Below are 17468 nucleotides of genomic sequence, written 5' to 3'. Positions count from 1 at the left end.
TGTGTGTGTGTGTGTGAGCGGCAAGGGGAAGAAAGAGAGGGAGACACAGAATCTGAAGCAGGCTCCAGGTTCTGGGCTATTAGCACAGAGCCCAACACAGGGCTCAAACTCCCAAACCATGAGAGCATGACATGAGCCAAAGCTGAACGCTTTACCAACTGAGCCATACAGGCACCCCTGTCCTTTCTTTTATATGAGCCCTTTTGAAAACAAGTTTCTCTCAGGGCACCTCTAAGCTACTCTTTTTTATCAGTATTATTTGTGAGATTGCACAAAGTTACGTTATTTTTTAGTTCAATATTCTTGAGTCGCCTTCTGTGTCATTTCTGAACTTTCCAAGGTGTGATTCATGAAAGTCCACAGTGCCTGTCTGTCTGTGCCTGGCTTCCGGGCCCCCACTCTCATGGGCTCACAGAACAATAGCTGCTCTGTCTCAAGGTACCTGTCACTTTTCCCTCCTAAACTAGTCTTTCCTTTGTTTCAATGTTACAGCCAGAGAAGCAGTTTCCCAGTTTCTTTCTCTGCCCCCTGGGTAGAAACAAATAGGGAGTGGGCACCAAGAGCCAAACTCTCAAATATGGAAGTGTTAAGCTGGAGGAGACTTTTAGGAGCCGTCCAAACCGCTGCCCCCTTCCGTTACAGCCCCTTGTCTGCTTCCATCTGTCTGTGGACCTGAACGGGAGTGCATCTATTTTCCTCCTCTGCTCGGGGTGACTATGTGGTACATCCCAACATTTCAGGGACACTCCCCTCTTGTTCTCCCAAACTATGTGTTATTTTCCAGGATGTCCATCCTCAGGCTCGGCATGTCAACTTTCTTTTATACTTTGTTCCTTCCAGGGCTGGTCCACCTCCCCTCTTAACAGGTCTGTCTCTCCTCCATAAAGGCAGACCCTTATGTAGCTGTGTCCCATTCCTGGGTCCCCTATCATGAAGTCCAGATGACATTTATGAGGCTCTAAATGCCACTCTGTGTTGTAATCTCAGCTGGCTTTATGACTCCTGCTTCACTAACTATCAACGTTCAGCTTTATGGTTCTTTTCTATGTGAAACCACAGGGCACCTCCCATAACCATGGTCTTTCCCACTCCCTCCTACCTGTTAAAGTTGTTTACAACATTACTTAGTTCTTTCTCTCCCTCTCCCTTCATGCTCTGTTTAATACTTGCCCGGCACCCTTACACATCACTGATGAGAACATAACCTCTACGTTGCAAAGGACAAAGTGGAAATACCTGTCAAAATCTCAAGTGCATGTACCATTTGCCCATTGATCCCACTTTAGTATCCCCACACCTGTGCAAGATCATTCACAGCAGCATTATTTGTAATAGCAAACACTTGGAAACCACTTACATGGCCATCAAGAGAGGACAGGTTAAACAAATTAAGGTATGGTCAGATAATGAAATAACAGATATTTCTATAATATAAGTTTTTTTTTATGCACTTGGTATGAAATAAACTCCCAGCATGTTGAATTAGAAGGTCTCAAATAGTGTACATTTGTACAAAAATGAGGGAAAGAATGGGTGTGCACATGTGCATATGTATCTTTCTACATAAATTTGCTTGTCCAGGCATAACTCTGGGAGGATGCAAATGAACCGATCATGGTTGTTCCTGACAGTGAGCCTGAGGGGGGTACAAGGAAGGAGACTTTTTGCTGCATATACCTTTATGAACTTTTAGTTTTTGAGCTGCTGGAGACTTCCTAGGCTAATAAAAATCAGTAAATAAAACAAAATAAAATAAAAACAGTAAGAATCTCCCAGTCAACTTCTCTGAACAAACACAATCTTCCCAGTCCCTGCTCTGTGCTCTATGTCCATCATTCTGGTTGCCCCAGTTCAGAAATCCGAATCCTTCCCTTCCAAGGTGCTAACCACAGGAAGGAACAGGGAAGTCAGCACCACCTGTGCTGTGAGACAGTCCATTTCTTGCCAGAAATCCTGAAGACTCTTTCTGGTTCTCTTCTTCATATTTGAGTATACTCCTGATTAACTGGGCTGACTCCACTTTCCGGGACATGCTGGATTCCTGCTCCTTCTTTACAGGATGCTCTGGTTATTACAAGCAGAGCTCTTTAATCCCATAAAGGGATCCAGCTGTGGGGCCCCCTGCATCCCCAGGGCTCGGGGAAACCAGACTCCTCTCCAAGGAAAACCCTCTGAGGGACGTGCCTGTGCTATGGTATGCCACCCAGAAGTTTTCCTTTGCCTTCTAATTCTCATATTTATTTTCCATGTCAGCCACTCCTCTGCAGTCCTGCTTCTCAGGAGTAAACCTAACTGACCTAACCTTGGGTCTCCTGGAATGACCCAGAGCCACTGCAAGAGACTCAGGAGAAAAGGTAAACAGGAAACCCTGTATTCACCCACACCTCAATGCCAGACTCCTGCGTGAGGCTGGCTGTCAGGATGGTCTCCATTTGACAAGAAACCTGCACCTTGACATCCTTAGGTTTATAGACAACCATGTATAATCATGTCCATAACCTTCTACAGGCAGCAGGATTCAAGCTTTGGGGGGATCAGAGTCTGACAGAAAGAAAAGCCTGCAATGCTCTTGTTAACAGTAGAGCAGTAACAGTTCTTTTTCTTTTTTTTCTTTTCTTTTCTTTTTTTTTAATTTTCACTGAAACATAAAATGGAATTTGAGGATAAAGCCTGAGCTACGGAGAAGAAAGTTCAGATCCAGCTACCCCAGAAAACAAACAAAACAGAGAAAGATCCTGCCTTTCCAAACCACAAGCAATAGGCCTCGGGCTAAGTATATTCACTGGAAAAAACCCAGCAGCAATGCAGGCTGGGAAGCCGCATTCGTCCTGTTCATGGAAGTACCACCTCTGGTGACCTGAGCTCAGTGCTGCACTCGCACACGTCCATGCACAGGACAATGGAGCCCCCACCACAGTACTCTCCATGGCTTTAAGCCTCTGGTGCTCCACATAATTGCAAATAGCGGCAGAGCCTGTAAGCATACCAGCAAAAATAATGTTCAATTACAAGAAGGAGAAATGCATTTCAGAAATGCACAGAGTATCACAGGTTGGAATAGCCTAAAAGACTTCCTCCATGTAAAAACCTAATGTTTGTACTAGCAACTGGGAAGGGCCGTTATCTGGTAGGAACGAGGCCAGCAGCTCAGGGTCTATGTTGCCTCATGCATGAATAGCCTAATGGCAAACAAAAACAAAAAAATTCAGATTGAAACACAATCCCTCAGAAAAGGAAAAATAAAGCAAACAGCAAAATGACTGCTTTCGTTATACTTGGCCCAAGAGTGGGAGCTCTCCTTCCATTCCATCTTCCCAAGAAAGGAACGGAGCTGGCTCAGCTTGATACTAACTCTGCGTTCTTTCCCAGATGGACTCACTCCCACACCCCCATATGCTCCCTAGTGGCTGGCTGGTTCAGAACCAGACATGTGACCCAAACTGGCCCAGGGAGATGCAATCCCAGGGCTTTTGCTGGAAACTTTGAGAAAAAGATGCTCTCTCTGCAGGGGTTTCCAGACTGATAGGAGGTAGTGCGGAAACCCTTCCTGACAATAAGGCTAAATCAGAACCAAGACAATACTCTAAGGCTGATTTTTAATGACAGTGTGAGGTCACCTGGATGTTGTGATACTGGACTTTAAACTCTGGACTCTTCAAGCTATGTGACCTAATAATCTCCCACCTATCACTTTTTAAAAATTTAAGTGGTTTTGAGTTGTCTCTATCACTTTAAGGCTTCTTCGAGTTTACTGAATTCTGCCACCAGAGCCCTAACCTACGTTCACATGTCATCACACATCTTGAAACATTGGTTAAAAAAAACCCAAAAAACACAAACAAACAAACAAACCACACAACTCCAAACATGGAGAAAATTCAGTTGCTTCTTTCTGAACATTTAAAAAGCAAAGTCCAGTCGGTTAAGCATCCGACTTCAGCTCAGGTCATGATCCTGAGGTTCATGGGTTCAAGCCCCATGTCGCTCTGTGCTGACAGCTTGGAGCCTGGAGCCTGCTTCAGGTTCTGCGTTTCCCTTTCTCTCTGCCCCTCCCCTGCTCATGCTCTCAAAAATAAACAGTAAAAGAAATTTATTAAAAAAAAAAAAAAGCAAAGTCTATTTAACTAACTCTTCACAGGGATAAGCTTTCACTTGACATGACCTTTGCAGTTTGTAAATGTACCTTACTCTACATGTCCATTTGCAGCAGCTTCATGACACCATCAGTAAGAATGGTTAAGGCTAGCTGTTACTATGTGTCCAGCACTATGCTAAGGACTATATATGCATTGTCTCATTCCCTCCTCAGAACCACCCAGAAAACAGGAAGGGTAACTGTCTCCATTTTATAGAGGAAGAAACAGAGGTTGCATTATGCCTAAGATCACAAAGCTAATGAGCAGCTCAGCTTGCATCACAGTGGGATGCAAGGGCCTGCCCTCTTCATCACTACAAGACGTGGCATCTCTAGCTCATGGAGAGATCTTCTTTTGGCAACTCTACTCACCATAAAGCAGCTTCTCAAAATGTGTGGAATTGACCACGTATTTTAAGTGTCTCAGTCACCAGTGTTTACCACCCAGTAAACACAGCAATAGGGCAGGTTTCCATGCACAATAATGGTGGTGCTTAATAGAAAGGAACGATATCCATTTTCACATTTTGGAGATAGCTAAATGTAGCAAGGAAGTGTATATAAACCCAGTACCTTCAGGGTCCCAGATACTATGATAGGGACTTTTGTGATTTTATTCGGACTTCACACAGTTACCCATTTTACAGATAAAGACAGTTCAAAGAAATTAAGCAGTCAACTTGTTCAATGAAGTTCAAAGACCTGTTAAGCAGTTAGGTCAGTGATTGAACCAATGTGCTTCTAAACCTAAAGCCTATCTTCTTTTTACATCTTACATGCCAGCTGCAAATATGGGGACTTGTAGGTAGAGACACATGGAAAGTGGTTATCTAAGGTTAAAACAGGATATTCTCTCTCATCAAAAGCAACTCCAAGCCTGAAATTTACACAAAACATTTGTCCCAAAAGGGAGTCTGGCATGTTCTGGCCAATGGCATTATGAAGCGTAAAACAAAAACACAAACAATGCAGGAAAACATTAACAGAAAGCCTGTACATAGGCTCCCTCCTATGACCTATCAGGAGAAAAGAAACACATAATCTAAGGGTTCCATTTAGGTCAGTGAAAGGCACATCAAAGAATGTCTCCAGATTCCTTGAATATAGTGATGGTGGCCTACTGGGCAGCTGACTTCATCCCAGTACATCATCATTGGCTCTCACAGAGGACATCTTGGGTCCTTTCACATCTTGCCTGATCCTTCCCCCTCTACTGCTTCCCTTTCTATCCCTGTCAGCAGCTTGAGGGAGGATAAAGCCTTAGAGCCAAAACTGGGTGGTTTGGGCATTGCTGAAATCTGCAGCCACAGCAAAACCTGATAACTTGGTATTAACAGATCATTGCATCTCTAGTGCATAGATAGATGCTCTTGGCGCCCAGTGGCTGCCAGGCTTGGGGTTGACCAGATGGCCAGGATCCACATTAGGCTAGTTTCCCCTGCTCTGAGTTTAGGACTTTTTGGATTACCCCAGAATTTGGTGTATCACACTCACCTCTGCCTTTCTCTGCTTCTCCTCCTGCTCTCTTTGCTCCTTCTCCATGCCAACCAGCTTGAGCTTCAGCTCAGAAACTTCAGTCATCAGATCGAGCTTCTGGGTCTCAAGAGATGTGCGACTTAGCAGCTCCTGCAAGCAAAACCAGATCTCAAAATCGTAGGCTCCATGGCAACAAGGACAACTGTAGCTCCATCCAGAGCACATAAGGCAATCTCTAAGGTGTGTGTCAGACAACAGAGCTGAGACTGCTGCATATGAGTGATGGGTTTATTAGTGAGAGGCCTTGGCCAACACTGGGTTACTCAGGGAGAGCACAGCCCCTGCCACTACCCATTGTACTCTGAGAAACAATGTGAACTATAGCTCTGAAAACACATGTTTGTCAATAGAACTCCTCTGTGACCCAGCAATAGCACTGCTAGGAATTTACCCAAGGGATACAGGAGTGCTGATGCATAGGGGCACATGTACCCCAGTGTTCATAGCAGCACTTTCAGCAATAGCCAAATCATGGAAAGAGTCTAGATGTCCATCAGCTGATGAATGGATCAAGAAGATGTGGTTCATCTATACAATGGAATACTACATGGCAAGGAGAAAGAATGAAATGTGGCCATTTGTAACAATGTGGATGGAACTCGAGGGTGTTATGCTAAGTGAAATAAATCAGGCAGAGAAAGACAGATACCAGATGTTTTCACTCATATGGGGAACAGGAGAAACTTAACAAAAGACCATAACGGAGGGGAAGGGGAAAAATAGTTAAGGAGAGCGAGAGAGGCAAACCATAAGAGACTCTTAAATACGGAGAACAAACTGAGGGTGGATGGCGGGTGGGGAAGAGGGGAAAATGGGTGATGGGCATGGAGGAGGGCACTTGTTGGGATGTCCATTGGGTGTTATATGGAAACCAACTTGACAATAAACTATAATAAAAAATTTTTTTAAAAGAACATGTGGGAAAAAAACCACATTTGCCTATAGAAACCATTATTTCCAAGTACAGAAAAATGGACAGTTTTGTTCAAAGAACTAAATTTCTCCATCTCTATTTTTAATGAAAAGCAGCAGGTCCTATCAACCAAAACAAATAAACAAACAAACAAACAAAAACCACAAACAAACCCAAGCTTAACAATATATTTTTTAAAACCAAGATTCCAAATCACCTCCTTGGCTCAATGTTCAGCCCACATCTTCAAAAAAATTTCATTGTAAGGTCTCACTGCATCAAGCCTAGGAGAGAACTAGAGCATAAAGCAGATATTCAATGAGTAATTATTGAATGATAGGATCCTATTTATGTGATACAGGTTTTTCCTAGTCTATGTGATAATGGATCATTTCTAGCCACTATGGGATCTAAGTAAGAAAGTTGTTCTTTCCTTACTGTAAGGCTGGACTCAGGGAGCTTATCAGTCCTGCTATAACAATACAGTAGAAAATAGACTGCTATTAATATATATACTTAATAAGCATAAATAAGACAAAAACCAAAGGTGATTGACAAGATACCTGCTAGGAACTACTAGGGATTATGAAGGACCTCAAACACCAGGAGCCCTTCCTGGTCCAGGGGCAACACTTCTCCATTGGCCAAAGGCCATGGTACATGACCTCCAGAGTCCTGGCACATGGGGGACGTGGTTCCCAACAAGGAGACTCTAGTATGGCCATTAGGGGAGTGAGCAGCCAACTGAGCAGACAGAAAAGATACACTATCCTATCTCAGCATGAATTTTCTATATTATGTTGGACAACCTAATCCTCATACAAGAAGGGTGACCAACATTCTGACCAACAGCTATGATTTCACATTTTCTGAATGGTCCTCAGACTATAAACCAAATCACACAGGACACAGATTTTAATGGGGGAAAACAGAATTCCCTAGGCCAAGGCCCTCAGTGTCTCAGAAAGCCAGGCTACAAACTGTCCATCTGCTAATCTGAAGGGATGAGTACCTAGAAGTTCAGCAGAATGAGCTCACGGAGCACTGGGCAAAAGAGGCCAGCTCTGCCTGTTTCAGCTAGACTTGAAGCTAACTTATAGTGCAGAGGCAATGACACTGCCATGTGAGGACCACAGGCTACTTGGTCATGAGGAGTCGGCCAGATTAATGTGTGTAATGGTGGAGGTGGGAGAGGAGAGAAGACACACAGATTCAATGAGTGCCTCCTCTGTGCCAGGCCCCACGGGGCACTTTACATATATGTTTTCAATAAACCTTCCTGGTGATTTGACAGTAAATATTATCCTGACTTAACACATGAGCAACCCGGACCAGAGACTGGCCTTGTTCTGACCAAAGACACGTGCCAATCAACAATAGCAGAGTGAGTTAGTATGCAAACCAAAGTCCGTTTGATTCCAAAACTTATTTCTGTCTAATGTATCACATTGTTTCCCAAACAAAGGAAGAAGTCCAATAATTTTAAGGCAAATAAAAGAAAAAAAAATACATGCTGAAAAAAAGCCGATGAACAAATATTGATGGAGACCAGTAAATAGCCACTCAAATTGTCAAGATTTTGTCGAGCACACACTCTCTACCAGGGCCTGGCGCTGAGGTTCTCTGAAGATATTATCCTCCCTGACACCACCTACTCACTTCCACCTCCTTCCTCTTCCTTACCTTCCCCTCTGTTCCACCATCTCATTCTACGTGTCTGTCTCCATCCTTTCATCTACCTGTTTTGTTCCACAAATGATTTGAGGCAGTTTGAAAAATGGACATTTTAAGTTAAAATGTAAAATCATAAAAGTCAGAGCAGGTAGGCAGAGTATTTGAGGCCAGAGCCATAGTTGGTATAAAACTCCTACCCTAAAGTTCTGCGGGCTGCCAGAGATGGACTGTACTGTGTATGTGAGTTTTCCAAGCCACCAACGCAAAGGAAGAGAGGAGCAATTCTATAAATCAGATAGTAACAATTGCTTTGGAGTATGGACAATTGAGAAAATGTTCCATTCCATGCCAGACTTTAATCATTTACTCAACAAATATGTTTTTAAGTACCTACTAGATGTCAAGGCCTAGGGATATGACTGTTAAAACGCAGCCCATTGAGTGCTTGACTATCTTGGATGCAGTTTTTCCACTAACCAGCATTCACAATACTGCCTTGGTGGGATTAAAAAAAGCCTCAGAATGCATCTCTCTTGAAAACTAGGACTCTAGTCTACTTCTGTTATTACCAAAATCCCTCTAGCTGTCATAGGCTGCCAGGTTGTCATTGGTCACACCAATGTTCCAGCTGACAAATATAATATTTTAATTGGTCGTACTAATGTTCCAATAGCCATTCCAATTGGTCACACCAGGGTGCCAATTGGTCACACTAATATCCCAAGTGGGCATTCCAGTTATTAGTGATTATATTCCAGCTATTATACCTATTAGCAAATACCTCTGCCTTTCATTGTCATTACCCTTCATCCTTGTCATCAGTAAGTACTGTCCTACTCCCTGAATTCAAAATCGGCCTTCAACAAGCTCATCCAGTCCAGCTCCACTTCTCATCTCCAGGTGCACATGGCCCCCAGCCACTATTACGTGCTATATTCTTTATCGTGCGTGTCTTAAGAGGGTTTACCCTACATTTTCAATTGTTTCTTCTCCTTTCAGCATAAACTGAATCCTGACTTTTGCAGCCTATCACCTATCCTTCCCAGTCATCTCAAGTGGAGTCCATCCTGCTCTGACAATCCAACTTTTACTGGACACGCTTCCAGACCCTTACTGTCCTACTGATCATCTCCATCTGCCCTCCTAAGATGGTGCCATTCAGTTATAGCACATTCCAGAACCCAAGACAGTCTCTCATTTTCCTCAGGGCTTTTGTCTTTTGAGCAATGGTTTCTCTACCTAGTTTGGGCACATTCCATCTCCTCAGTAACGTCAACATCCTGGTTTCTTCCCTGTTAGTCTTCCAATATCCACTCTTGTTTCACCTTTCTTGAGCACACGCCAACAGGTTTTGCTTCCACGTTGTGTCAGTTTCTCAGCAGGATGGCCACAACTCAGCCATCATATTTATCCAGAATGCATTTGCTCTGATTCTAAAGTCTTTAGCTGTGATACAGTCTCCTCTGGCCACAGTGCTCTGACCTTTCAACTTTCCCATTTACTGACTCAAATTTGCTAACTTTCATTTCTTCTTCTGTGGCCGTTACTTACCTGTTTTCCTAGTTTATAACCTTCCCTTAAGTAATATTTGCCTCCTTATCCATTCCATACCTTGAGGTCATTTCAACTGTATCATATGTGGACCAGAAAATTCCTCATTCCAGTTCATCCCTGCCCTTAGAGCTAAAGTGCATTTGCTTTACCAGAGCTCAGTCCATGCCAAACCTCAAGGTCTTTTGTCTATGTTTCTACTCCCCGTGGCCTAAAAATTGCTGGTAAAAGACACTTGATGATGCCAATTGGTTTCCATATAAATTTATGCTATCTAATTAGAGCTGATCTTCCAATACTACCTGGCACCCTTGTGTTCATCTCTGGTTGGTTCCTTTCAGAGACTATTCCAAAACTTTCCCATTCTCCTCCAGCCATAAACCCCAACCTTTCTTCCTCTTCTCAAATAACCTCTCCTGTTTACTGAAAAGATATTTTAAACATTTATCTTTGAGAGAGAGAGAGAGAGAGAATGTATACAAAAGCAAGGGAAGAGCAGAGAGAGAGAGAAAGAGAGAGAGCGAGAGATCCAAAGCAGGCTCTATGCTGACAGTGGAGAGCCCAATGTAGGGCTCAAACCTACAAAAAATGAGATCACGACCTAAGCCGAAGTTGGATGCTTAACTGACTGAGCTACCCAGGCACCCTTGGAAAGGTATTTTAAAATAATCTGATCATTCATTGAACTTACATCCTTTCTATTTCAAAATCTCCTGGAATCATCTCTCATTCACATCTTTTAAATCCATGTCTTAAGGCAAGCAAGCCCATGTATCTTTCACCTTTAAGAACCACTCTCAAGCCTAGTAATTTTCCAGGCTGCACATGGAAAGCATCTGTTCAAGGACACAAGGATCCCATAGTGTGCTCTGGAATTACCCCACCTGACCTGCCTTCCTGTTGCTGACTATCTTTCAGTCTCTAGATTTCATGCCATCCCCACACAGCTTGATGTTCAGATTTTCAAGTTACCTCCCTGGTCAATCGTTAGTGTTTGGCTGTGATCTCTGAGTTCTGGTCTGGTTTCTCCCTCCAGCCGGTAAGTCCAAAGGACGAAGGATGACTACTCACATGGTCCTCAGCTCGCCCTCACCTCTGTCCTGCCTGTGAGGAAGTTCCCACCCAGTCTGTGCTACAGGAGGGTAGGACCATTAATCATCTACTCTGACAGGCATTTAATCTCTTTCACCATCAGCTCCCATTCCTCAGGCTATAAACATGATCAAATTTCTGACATTCGAAAGAACTTTCCCTCTTGACCTTGCTTTCCTCTTAAGCAACCACCATCAACTCTCTTGTGCTTTCACTAGGCAAATGCATGTTCTGTGTGCATTGTTTGTGTGAATGTGCTCTCTCCTCATCCTCTCCCTCACCCCTTCCCAGCAAAGCTCTAGAGAGAATAGTCTACCCTTGCTGCCTCTTCTTCCTCACTTCCCTGTCACTTCTCAACAAGATATCTACATGCCTGCAAACCAGCTTCGGCCTTCACCTGGTAGGGCATAGAAACAGTTCTAGTTCTGGGGACAATGTCCAAACTTTCAGACACAACCTGTACTCAGCTTTCAATCACTTAAATCTTCATCCACTCATAAGTGTAATAAAACACTTGCCGTCCCATTCTTTCTTTCAATTTCCTGATCTACCTTTTTTCCTTTCCTGTCTCCTTTGCTAGCTTCCTTTACTAGGTCCACCCCTTAAGAGAAATGTTGTTGGATCCCTAGCTCTCAGCCTAAAAACTGGATCCAGCCCATTTGGTCCCTGGTCTGACCTACAGGGTAGATCTAGCTAGGAGTCTCTCAGAATCATGCACCTACCATAATGTAGGGAGGCAGGGGGCTGGAGAGAAGAGAGACAGGTTTCATAAGCTGCATTAGCTTCTGCTCTCCCAATTGTTTCCAGGTTGCCTCTGGACAGAGCACAACGGAACAGGAGTGGGTGGTACATGCAGCAGGTGATTTTTATTACTACAAACCATCATGAAACTAAGTAATGAAACTTTAGAGGGAAAAAAACAAAAACCAATGAACAAAATCATCACTCACCCCTCTTGCTTCACCACTACCAACCCTCTTCCAGAAGGCCAAAGACATCTCCTTTCCTGGAGATGGAAAAAAAGCTTACATCTCAGAGAAAACCATCATTTCCTTTTTTCAAAGCTCAGTCTGAGACTGGAGCTGATAAAAAGTAGTGGCCTTTCAATTTATTCTCTCCGAAAAGGGCCACATCTTGAAGCAATTACTTCCATATTTAAGTGTGGAACATGACCCAGGGAGTTACTGACCAATGACAGAGGATTGGAGCCAGACTGGCAATCTGAAACCAGAGTGAAGGAAGGGGCCATGGAAATACATGAAAGGAAAAATGCATCCCTTTGCTCTTTGAAGTGAGAGGCCTAGGCTGTGCCAGACAGTGCTTTCATGAGTAACACTACAGCGAGGGGCTTGTTGTCAATCTGGGTTCGAGTCCAGACTCAGTCCCCACTAATGGAACCATCTCTCTGAACCTCAGTCCCCTGATCCATGAACAGAGGGTAAGGCACCTACTTTGCACGGTGGTATGGAGATTCAACATCAAATAAGATCAGCTTGAGGAAAGCAGTTATTTCTGGCTCATGCATCTCCCAGGGGGACAGGTTTAGGGAAGAACTGGCAAATTCCAGTTTTCTTCAGTCACAACTCAGGTGTCCCACCTTCTGAGACAGACTCATGTTTCCAAAGGATCACACGTACATAGCTCTGTTTACTACTCTTTTTGAAACAGGTATTTCTGTTTCAAGAGGTTTCTGTTAAAGAAAAATAACTCATGCTTCCAAAGGATCACACGTACATAGCTCTGTTTACTACTCTTTTTGAAACAGGTATTTCTGTTTCAAGAGGTTTCTGTTAAAGAAAAATATCTCTTTCTGTTAAAGAGGTATTTCTTTAAAGGTGCTCTTAGGAAATTTATCTGCCAGGTGCTGATGACACTTTTGAGTTCATACACCTGGACACATTGTCCTTCACTCAACTCAAAGGCAGGAACTGGGTATCTTAGGGCCCTAATCCACATGCTCAAGGTCTTAACACTGGTGACTTGTGAGAGAGTTCAGTTATAACAAAACTTAAATAATCACACTGCAGCACTAAGAAGTGGGCAGTATAGAGCCCATATGATCATCCCTGTTCTCGCCATATAAGAGCACAGGTTTGACAGCTTTCCTGGATCAGCAGAAAGGCACATCAACTGACTCCAAATCCATGGAATAGGTGTCTCCACACCTCACCTGAAAGATAGCCAAAACAATGAGGTTGCCTAACACCTGCAGCTCAGGGTCAGGTGGGAGGACGGGAATCGAGGCTGTTGTCCTTCAGGATTTCCCCGAAGCCTGGGTGCATCCTCACAAGGAGGTTTGCATCCTTTCTTCCTCCCCATTTGGCTCCCCTAGCCTGTCCTCTTTTGACACCAAACACTGTTTCTGCTCTCGACATTGATTACATCTGTATGCAGCTAATCTCTGCAAAGTGCTCCATTCAGCTGTCAGCTCTGTGTAAAGCCTATTATCCACTAAGTAGCATCAGTTTCTTTCTTGAAGTCATCATCCTCTGGAAAAGTGTCCACGATCAGAGGCAGAGGAACTTGCTGTGCAAGGGCTCTGACAGACTCCAGAGGCCACTTAAGAAAAAGCCACCAGGGACCTCAATGTATCAATGGGACCATGGAGAACCTGCCCTGTGGGATAGATTCTGTCACCATTACGGTCTGAGCTGGTTATAACAAGGCTGCGGCTGGTCCATGGCTATACTCCTAGGGTACTAATTCTAGACAGCCCAGTGTGTGTAGCTCTCAGAGATGCTGGTAGGCAATGCCTTGACCTGCTTAGGATACGGAAGGCAAAGGTCAGCCCTGTGAGCTCTGTACCCAGACCCAGACTGTCCCAGACCTAGGCTGTGGTCTCTTGAAGACCCACTTACAGATTTCCTGGAAAATGTCTCTGATGGAGAAGGTTCCCTGGGAAATCCACACCTGTTCAGGGAGTCTGAGGCCATACCTGGGTAGGTGCTTCCAGAGGCAGTCCAGAGGGATGCTCACAGGTGCCCCCTTGCCCCCCTGAATCTCGCAGGGGGCTGCAAAAACATGTTACCCTAAATGTGTCCATCACCTATGTGCTGCTCATGTAGACTGGCTCGTGCTAAAAGCATCTAGTCCTGGCTTGCCTATCTAACCCCAAGGTCTTCATGCTCTTCAGATGGGTTGGTTCATAGAAGAAAATAGAATGGGAACTGAGGGCTCAGCATTCAGCATGGACAGGAGGAGGGTTGAGTGGCTCATGAGCTGGATGGGGTGCTAACACCCTCCCCTCGTGGGCTCCTGGATAGAGGCGGACAAAGCAGCTGTGGGGAGAGATGGCTCAGTGGGGCTGCTGGAGCCTATGCAAGCACAGGTCATGGGCAAAACTGGTCGGATTTGTGCTTCCCTAAGTCCTCCAGGAGCTATTTCAGCCCGTGGAGGGAGTTAGAGTCTAAAGTAGGGATTGTAGATTAGTGGTCTATGGGCCAGGGTGGGCCTGCAGGTATGCACGGTGTGGTTCACATAGTATTTTATTTATTTAAATTAGTTGCCAATGCTTTAAAAATAGACTTATGTTAAAATATGGATTTCCTGCCTCCTGTGAAAAATAAGACTAACAGCACTGGGCCTATGTGGGCAGTCGGCTAAAGGTGGGTAGCAACTGCGCCCTTTAGACAAGGCCACTCCATGTATAGGCGCAGTGCTCCCAGGGACGGTGTACCCGAGGGCAGTGGGGTCAACAGGCGGTAGTTAGAAGGCCGGGCCTCACACTGATTGGGAAGGGGCCTTGCTCAGAGCTCCGCAGGCCTCGGAGCAGGAGGCCAGGCTTGGCTCAGAGCATGAACAGTCTCCGAGGGCTGGCAAAGAGAAGCAGTGGTTTGCCTCCCTTCTCCTCCTCAGGGCTAGGAGTCCTCCTTGTTCCTACCACCAGAAGCCAAGAGCCCTGCAGTCCGGGATATCAGCATCAGACAGGCAAGTCCCTGCCTGTCCCCAGTTCAGAGGACACGTGCGTAACATACCCTAAACTACAGACAGCATTACCTCAGCCCCATGTGGCAAGAAGTAAGTGCCTTTTCAAACAGCATCAAGCAGATTTCAGGAAAGGACTGGCATGTGCCACAGAGTGTTCAACTTGGGCTTCAGAGCTGGGAGCCCAAATGTCTCCAGCTCAGGTACCTCTAAGACGAGCAAACACCTGGGTGGGAACTGAGGCTCAAATGAGTCCCATGAGTTGAACTCAGGATGTGCCAAAAAGGAGTCTTCCACACCCCCTTCATTTTATCCTTGAAAGACAGAGGGAAACACAGTGACCGTTTGAGCATAAAAATAACCAGGTTATGTTCAAGATGGATCTTATACTGGAGAGGTGACAAATAAGAACTACCTCACTCCAAAATATACCAAGCCAAGACACCCACCTCTGTGGCACAGGCAAACCACATGCCTGGTACCTCACCCACAACACACACACACACACACAAATTGAGAATAAATAGGAAATAAAAGATATTTGAGCTTAAGACTTTTTCTAAAGTCTAAAATCTGGTCTATGGGCTGATGCTTAGAAGAACAAGACAGCCTGCCTCGGTGGAGCTGGGAACCGACACCAGACTCCTTGGCCCAGAGATGCTGATGACGGAGCAGAAGCACTGAACAGACAGGGGTGTAGGGCAGCCCTGGAAAAGCAGCCGGGACAGGCGGTCAGGTAGTTCAGGCACCAAATGCGGCCATTCTCTGACCTCCGATTCCAGGGACTGCCACCAGGCAATGCCTTCCTGAAACATCAACTTGATGTTTTCCTGACACCTTCCCTTCCACATTCAAATCTTCTTTGTTCTCTATCTGGGGTTTTGCACTATTTCATCCATCACCTTCCTCCCTCATCCTCACCTCAAAGCCACACCTCTATCACTCTGTGCAAATGCTTTTCCACCCTTTGAGATCTTTCCATCGGGCCATTTTCTTTCCTGGTTTTCAAAAAGAAAGATCCAGCTTAAAAAAATAAACAACTCCTCCTGCTGCTCAGGGAATAGATGAGCAAGAGAAATGCACTCAATTTAAATAGGAAAATCAAATGGAGCCAAGAATGTGGTAACTTATTAATCAGAGATGAAAAGAAAGCAAACTAGAAAGCATACCGCTTCTGAGCTGTTGGAACTAGTTTGAGGACACCTGCACAGAAATACTGACTTAAAAAAAGTTCTTCAAATGCACTCAAAACTAAGAAATACTTGGGAACCAAACGTTTATCCTGAGACCAAAGGTCAAACACAAAGCCTGTATTATTCATTACCATTTGATCAAGACGCTATCTGAATTTTGTGCTGTCATGACAACGATAAATGTTCAAGCTTTGGGGGAAGGATTACATATAAGCAGTCATCTACTGGAACCCATTCATGTTAAGGGACTGTCATTCTTTAACTAATTAGTGAGCACCTCCTATGTGACAAGGACGATTCCAGGAGCTACAAAGCATAAACCATGACTGAAGTTTATGTGTGTGTTTCCCAAAATTACTGAGAATGTAAGAATCATTCAAGAAAATGAGACCATCTCGATAGATTTCATAGAATTTCTAAGCAGCCTCTCAACAGATTCAGAAAAGCCTGAATAAAAATTCAACACCCCTTCCTAAAAATTGCAGTTCATCATTTATAATAGGGTAAAACTGTTCAAGGGCAGAAGAATGATTATCTTACTTTTCATTTTTAAAAAAGCCTCTAAAAAAAGCCTCTCCGGAATAGTATACAGTAAGATTTACAAATGGAAAAAACTTCAGTCTGACGATAAACATATAGAAACAGAGGACTAAATCGTACCTGTGAAGAGAGCTTTGTAAATTATGTGTACACCTGACAACAAGGAGGACCAAAAGGAACCAAGACATTTAAGAGATCTAAGTGAATGGTACGAGAGCAGCTCCATTTGTCGTGTTGACATCGATTAAATTATATTAAAATATTATGTAAGTAATACGCTTTATCAAAGACGACTCTACAGAGTGGGAGGGGAAGAGGGAGATGGGAAGGAGGCACTCAAGAAGCTAACCGACTTCCTAAAACCCCAGATGCCACCAACAGTCAAGCTGTGGCTCCTGTGAGAAGGGGGACTTTGTCAGCACAGCGCCTCTGAACTTGAACCTGGCTGGAGAAAGTGCCACCTGGGAATCCGTCTAACTAGCTCAACAGGTTATTCCTCTCGGGCCAGCCCTTCCCGCCCCTCCCTGCAGCTCAGTTGGGGCAGGTTTCACCTGCTGTACAAACACCACATGCAGAACGTCCAGCCTACCTCCAGGCAGGATGGGGGAGTGAGCAGTGAGAGCGGTGACTTGGACACAGCGACTTTCAAACACATGAGCTGCGTTAGAGCCCCAGGGACTTCAGCTCGCACACCCTTACCTGTTGAAGCATCTCTTCGGCGGCATTGAGTTTCACCTGGTGTCCTTCCAGGCACACTTCCAGGTCCCGAATCTTTTCTCCTTGCGCTTCCACTTGGTCTGTGAGGACACTCACCTGCCGCAGGAAATAAAGCAATGGGTGGATGAGCAGAAGTGGCTCACCTGCTGCTGGGAAACAACACTACTGATCCTTACATAAAAAGGGCTTTCCT

The 17468-nt window shown here is 44.6% G+C and overlaps 1 protein-coding gene across 4 annotated transcripts in view; it reads right to left on the bottom strand.

Moving 5' to 3' along the window:
* Positions 1–17468, bottom strand: part of PPFIBP2 (PPFIB scaffold protein 2) — a 147827-nt gene that overhangs the window by 43124 nt on the left and 87235 nt on the right. For all 4 annotated transcript variants that reach the window (XM_077772828.1, XM_077772830.1, XM_077772831.1 and 1 more), the window contains exons 5-6: positions 17258–17371; positions 5630–5761 (exon numbers count right to left, since the gene is read on the bottom strand). In XM_077772828.1, the coding sequence (XP_077628954.1) occupies positions 5630–5761; positions 17258–17371 (246 nt within the window). The remainder of the gene's footprint in view (positions 1–5629; positions 5762–17257; positions 17372–17468) is intronic.

Source organism: Crocuta crocuta, unplaced genomic scaffold, assembly GCF_008692635.1.
Source record: "Crocuta crocuta isolate KB4526 unplaced genomic scaffold, BGI_CrCroc_1.0 scaffold382, whole genome shotgun sequence".
Lineage (NCBI taxonomy): Eukaryota > Metazoa > Chordata > Mammalia > Carnivora > Hyaenidae > Crocuta > Crocuta crocuta.
The sequence above is the reverse complement of the archived record's forward strand: the minus strand, read 5'-3'. Positions and strand labels throughout refer to the sequence as shown.